The 6,305-nt window shown below is 48.9% G+C and overlaps 1 protein-coding gene across 1 annotated transcript; it reads left to right on the top strand.

Annotated features, from left to right (window-relative positions):
* Positions 1–214: 214 nt before the first annotated feature.
* Positions 215–5,360, top strand: LOC129735162 (epoxide hydrolase 1-like). Its single transcript, XM_055700522.1, has 6 exons — positions 215–329; positions 1,636–1,659; positions 2,559–2,772; positions 3,544–3,724; positions 4,506–4,736; positions 5,113–5,360. Exons 1-6 carry the CDS (start codon positions 301–303, stop codon positions 5,244–5,246), a joined length of 813 nt encoding a protein of 270 aa, XP_055556497.1. The 5' UTR covers positions 215–300; the 3' UTR covers positions 5,247–5,360.
* Positions 5,361–6,305: the final 945 nt, after the last annotated feature.

The raw sequence follows: 6,305 nt of genomic DNA, 5'->3' as shown, positions 1-6,305 counted from the left end.
GCTGCACCTTGTTGACTCAGGCTCAGCTGAGGACCTCAGGCCAGGCTCTGCAGAGCTGCTTTCTGTGCATCTGGCGTCCAGCCTGTGCTGATGCACGGAGCTATTCCCTCCCCGTGCAGGACTTGGCATTTGTCTCTTGCTGAACTTAATCTGCAAGTGCACGCTTAGGCAATAGGTGGCACTGATGGTTGGTGTAGCTTGCATTGTCACCAAGAGAGTGTCGCTGCGGAAGAGAAAGCCAGCAGAGGAGACACCTGGGTTGTTTCGCTGGGAGCTGTGGCTAGGCGAGGAGGAGCGGACATGTGGCAGGAGATGCTTCCAAACGCCTCGTGAGATCTCTTTGGCACAGGGAGGAGGGACTCTAAACAGGGGTCCCCAGGGTTGGGGCAGGAGAAAGGCCCTGTGGGGTCCACCAGGCCATCGGTGGGTGGGAGCATGCAGCTGAGCTTCCCTGAGCATGGGTAGGGAGGAGGCTTTATAAGACTGAGCCTTGTTCTGTGCCACTCAGAGAGCTGTTTCTGGGACATGCTTGCTTTGTTAGCAGTGCCGAGTTTGTGCTGTTGCCGTGATAACTGGTTTCATGCCTCTGACTCACTAAACTCCAGGATGTAAGTGCAGGGGATTGTTATTACTTGTTGCATAAGCTACTCAGCCTCCAGGGAGGTGGAGGCTGACACTGTTTACTCTTAGGAGCTCTTGGTCTTCTTTGTCTGGGAGTGGTTTCAGGAGATACTTCCTTAAAAATCACATAGACTGTCTCAGAGATCAATTACCCAATTGCCTTCACTACTGCTGGGGTGTCCAGTACAGGCACTGTGTTCTGCATCACAGGTAGCAGTGGGAAAGGGTACTAGGCAAAAAGAAACACCCAGTGAACTTGGTTTTTCATGGAGTTTCCTGTCCTTTTTAATTTTTTTTTGTCTCAAGGCATCATAATTATGACACCAAACAGCTCCCTCATCTAGCTGCCTTCCACAAGGCAGAGTAACAAGACTTTCTCTGTTGCTTCTAAGTTTTTGGTAGATTTTAGATTCTGCTTTTCTTGCAAGAGAATCTACCAGGCTAAAAGAGAACCAAAGAGGATGTTTTCTTTTTCTTGCGGGCAGATGAGACCTAAAAGCTTGGTATCCAGTCAGGAGTAGTTGGAAGTAGCAAAGGTACAGCAGCTCACTGAACCTGAACAGGGAAGGGTCCCACAAGCTGCTCCTCATGCCAGCCCTGGGCAGGACGAGTACCACGTGGCTGGCAGCAGAGTAACCCTTGAGCTTGGAAGTCCCCTGCCAAGGCTGGGCCCCTATCGCTACACAGCTGCCAAAATAAACTATTTACTTGGCTGAAGTAACACAGCCCTCTGTAGGATGAAACACCGCAAGGACACCTACCCAGTTGTTCAGTGCCTTTTATCTAAATTGTGCTGAAGAAGGGAATATTATGGTGACAAACTATCTAGCTAAAACACAGCCCAGAAACACTGTCTCTGTTGCCAGCCAGCTGAACAGCTTGTGATCCCATGGCTGCGCAGTAAATGGTGCTGGCAGGGGATGTTCCTTGCACCATCCCCAAGGGATGGTACCATTCAGACAACACTATCAGACTAAGAATCTTTCCCACCCCACCCCCACCCCCATTTTCTAGGGATGGCATCTTGTCCCGGATCAGGTAAGTGAAATAGCTGCTCTGTGCTGAGGAGTTCACTTTTTATTAGCACCTGGGTTGGGGCACAGCATAGTCCCTTCCATACCCTGTATGACAAAAAATCTTCATTCACAGTCTTCTTTGAGCCCCCTGCAATAGCCCCAGACAGCTCTGCTAATCCCCAAGGGAAGCCGGAGAGCTTGAGGCACAGGTCAGAGGGATGGGAAGGGACACTACATTTAGGACTGATTGCTGAAGGGTTTGAACGGTTTTAAAACATTGCTGTCTGCCTGTTAAATCCAGCTCTGGTGCCTTAGCTCCCACACCTCAAGAAAGTCTGAAACTTTGCTGTCTAGGTAAGAAAAAGAGGCACCAGACAGACAAGTTGAGACCTTTACCTATGGACAGCTATGGTGGAGGGCTAGCGTTGCCCTAAAAGATGACTGAATCTGTAGGGGAGCTATGTATATAGCACAGTCAAGGGGCATGTCTAGCACATCCAGCTGTCTCCAGCAGCTGAAAACTCTTGTCTCTGCTCCTCAGCCCACTCTGTGCAGTTTTTATTCCTGAAGCTGTCCAGGTGCTACTATCCCATTCACTTCAGTACCTGCCTTAAAACAGATAGATCCATATCCTACTGATCCTTGTCTCCCAGGGCACACCTGGTTCGTAAGGAGTGGGACAGAGAAGCCTTGTGATTAACAAGTCCTGATCAGCAAAGGCTTAAGGTCCCTAAGAAACACTGGTAGATGTAACCCTGCCACAAATCCTGCCTGCGATCTTCAAAAATAACAGAAACAGCCAGCCCCTGCTGACTGCATGGGGTTTGTTACTCACATCCAACCAATGTGACTACAAGCCTCAGCATAGTCCCTTTACCCTTGACACTTCTGTTGGGCGCAAACAATTTTATGCCTCCCCAGGTCATTTGAATGTTCTCAGAGGAATGCAGTCCTGGTCCCTGTGGCCGCTCTGAGCGTTGGAGGGATGCTGGTTTACTGGCTGAGGTCTAGACACAAGATCAAGACTATTGAAATGGGCAATGGATGGTGGGGCTCAGATGAAAGACCTCTAAAAGGGAAAGAAGATGAAAGTATCTGTCCCTTCAAGATTGAAACATCTGACAAAGAACTTGAGGTACCCGTGGCTGGGAGGTAAGGAGGGGCAGAAAGTTGCAAGGTGGAGCCAGTTCATCACCCACCTTACTGCTTTGAGGTGAGTGATGTCTTGGGGGCAATAGCCAGCGCAGGTCCGTTAGATGATGCTCTGGCTCACTGCCCTTTATGAATGGGATTTGAGCTCAGATTCACTGCAATGTCTTTATGCTTTCTGAGACCACAGACTCTCAATGCAACCTGGGGCTGCTCCTGCAGAAAGGCCGTGCTTTGAGCAGCAGAATTTGACAGCAGGTCTGCAGTGGTGGAATGGGGTGGGAGGGCACCGGGATAGCAAAGGCACCAGTAGGGCAGGACTGAGGGGCTTCCACAGAGGACAGGGTTGGAAGGGTGAAGAAGGATGGGGTCCTTCTTCCTTCTGTCCCTACAAGCCTGTCACTAATTATCTGGCCAACTAGCAGTCGGTAGCACAGGCTAAGCTGCTTGTTCTTCTCTCAGCTGGCAGTGCTGGCAAGTTCCTAGTGCCAAAAACCCTAAAGCGAGTTAGCAGTAAGGCAAGCGTAGAACCCACTACTCCTGAGTGCCCTAGGGGAACTGCTAACCTGTAGAAAAATATATTCTCCATATAAATGATTCAGGAAGTTATACAGAGTATGGCAGTGCTTCAGGAGGGCTTGTGGTGTCCCAGAGAGAGACACAGAAGCCGGTGGAGCCAGAAGAGCCTGTTCATGCCTGCCTTAGCATAGGGCACATGCAGGCATCTGGCCAGCCTTGCAAGAGCTCCTGTCCGCAGGACCTGCATCGCCGCCTGGAGCAGGCCCGCTACACACCGCAGCTGGAAGGGGCTGCCTTCCGCTACGGCTTCAACTCCATCTACCTGCAGAAGGTGGTGGCCTTCTGGAGGAACCAGTTTGACTGGCGCAAGCAAGTGGAAATCCTGAACAAATATCCCCATTTCCGAACCACCATTGAAGGTGAGGGAGTCTCTGTGGCTTGAGCAGGTCTCACTCTGAAATGCACAGAGAGAATGGGGGGCTTTAAGAGGTTACTATATTAAGACAACAGTATGCATAACAGCTTAATGAAGGATCAGTAGTGGAGGCTATGTTATTAATAACCCTCTATAGATTAAGATCATTGCACAGTGGTGATAAGATTAGATCTGCTTGAAGATGGGCTTCATCTGGCTCTGAACCTGCATGAAATAACAATGAGGTTTTCTTCTGCTATTGCCTTGAAGCCACCTTTGAAAATGTAAAATTTACCCAGGCCCTGAGGTTGGAATATCCACCACCACCACCCAGTTTAGCCAGGTGAGGTTAGCCAGACTTTAGATAAGTGATCTGCAGGTTAAACTTATATCCTGCGCTTACTTTTTCCATGTTTCTCTTTTTATCACCCACACATTTTGTAATTTAGTCATGTTTTTGCACGTGTCTTAGCTGCATTATGCTATTCATTGAAGTGCAGCTGTACTTATATACTGTAAGACCAATTTCTCAGGAGGTGGATGCTCAGTCTCCTGTGACCCCAGTAACTGGGACTGGGATCAATACCTCTGTCTGTAAGTAAAAGATGAGACACAGGTAAAATACCAGGCATGTCCTTTCAGCTAGGCATCTTCTTGCCATGGGTGGATTGTGTACCTTCTGCTGTGAATGCTAATCACAGTTTTGCCACCCTCCTTCTTCAGAGTTCGGAACAGAAACTGTGATGGAACTAAGGCTTTAATTGATCTGTCTGGATGTGTGGCAGGGATTGATATCCATTTTATCCACGTGAAGCCCTCCTATGTCCCTCACGGTCGAGCTGTTCAACCTCTGCTGATGGTCCACGGCTGGCCTGGCTCCTTCTACGAGTTCTACAAGACTATCGCTCTACTCACAGAGCCAGCTGAGCATGGCCTGAATGAGGGTGACATGGTGTTTGAGGTCATCTGCCCATCCATCCCAGGATATGGCTTCTCTGAGGCACCACACCAGAAAGGTGAGCGATGAAAAGGCGCTGTTGGAATTGCCAGGTTCTTGGAGCCTCAGTCATCCCTGGCCCTCACCAGGGAATGCAGTTTGTGAATGCAGATGCTTGGCTCTGCACTAACACCCATGTGGCTGAGGCTCTGGGGCTGCCTGTGGAGATCTGGAAGGTAATGGTAGCTGGAAACCAGGTCTGCTTTCCACTCTATCCACTTTCCACTGAATTTCCATCTTGTGTTCACTGTATTGCCAAGGAGCAAGGCAGAGCAGCATAGCACACTGTGCCTTTACACAGCAGCATACTCATGTGCCTCTGTCAGACCATGATCTTTGGCCAGGGGATGATACACCAAGACAAACAGGTTTCCTCTCTTTCTCTTTACCTACAGGCTTTGACAGCAAAGCAACTGCTCGGAAATTTCATAAGCTGATGAATAGATTGGGCTCCAAAGAATACTACCTACAGGGAGAAGACTGGGGATCTCTTATTACCACAAACATGGCCCAGATGCTGCCACAGTGAGTAGCAAAGGGAATCAGTGCAGAGAAGGTTTCTCCAGTTCTTACCCTACCTTCTGGCTCCACGGTCCGGGTCCTGCCTTCTGTTTGCCCTGCCTCTCATCGCCTTCTGCTTTGTTTTCTCCAGGGGTATCCCCACCCCTGTGCATTCAGTCATATTCATGCGCTTTGCATTGATAGTGGTATTTGCATTCTCACGCTTTCTAAATTTCATAGAATCATAGAAGCATTTAGGTTGGAAAAGACCTTTAAGATCATTGAGTCCAACCATAAACCTAACACTGCCAAGTCCACTGCTAAACCAGGTCCCTAAGTGCCACATCTACACACCTTTTAAATACCTCAACCACTTCCCTGGGCAGCCTGTTCCAATGCTTGACAACCCTTTTAGTGAAGAAATTTTTCCTAATATCCCATCTGAACCTCCCCTGGCACAACTTGAGGCCGTTTCCTCTCATCCTATCACTTGTTACCTGGGAAAAAGTGACCAACACCCACCTTGTTACAACCTCCTTTCCTGTAGTTTTAGAGAGCAAGAAGGTCTCCCCCAAGCCCCCTTTCCTCCAGACTAAACAATCCCAGTTGCCTCAGCTGTTTCTCATAGGACTTGTTCTCTAGACCCTTCACCAGCTCCGTTGCTCTTCTTTGGACACATCTTTCTTGTAGTGAGAGGCCCAAAACCGAACACAGTATTCGAGGTGCAGCCACACCAGTGCTGGGTACAGCATCACTGCCCTTGTCCTGCTGGCCACGCAATTTCTGACACAAGCCAGGATGCTGTTGGCCTCCCTTATCTAGGGAAGAGCTGTACAGAGAAAAATGGAGTGCTGTTTGGCTTCTCTTTCACTAGGCATGGAAGTAAGCTCTGCTGCATTTTGATTTGAGACCTCAAGGATCATCATTCTAAATCAGGAAGGAGATAAATTTAAAATTGGCAGGGAGAAAAGGAAGGAGCTCAGCCTTTCAGCAGCTGATCAGTACCATGAAGTATAGGACTTTCCTGGATGGAGATGGCACCAGCTGTACCATTTTTAACTCTCCCAAATTTTTTTTGAAATCACGA

The sequence above is a fragment of the Falco cherrug genome, unplaced genomic scaffold (genome assembly GCF_023634085.1).
Source record: "Falco cherrug isolate bFalChe1 unplaced genomic scaffold, bFalChe1.pri scaffold_41, whole genome shotgun sequence".
Classification (NCBI taxonomy): domain Eukaryota; kingdom Metazoa; phylum Chordata; class Aves; order Falconiformes; family Falconidae; genus Falco; species Falco cherrug.
This window is presented reverse-complemented; position numbering and strand designations above follow the sequence as displayed.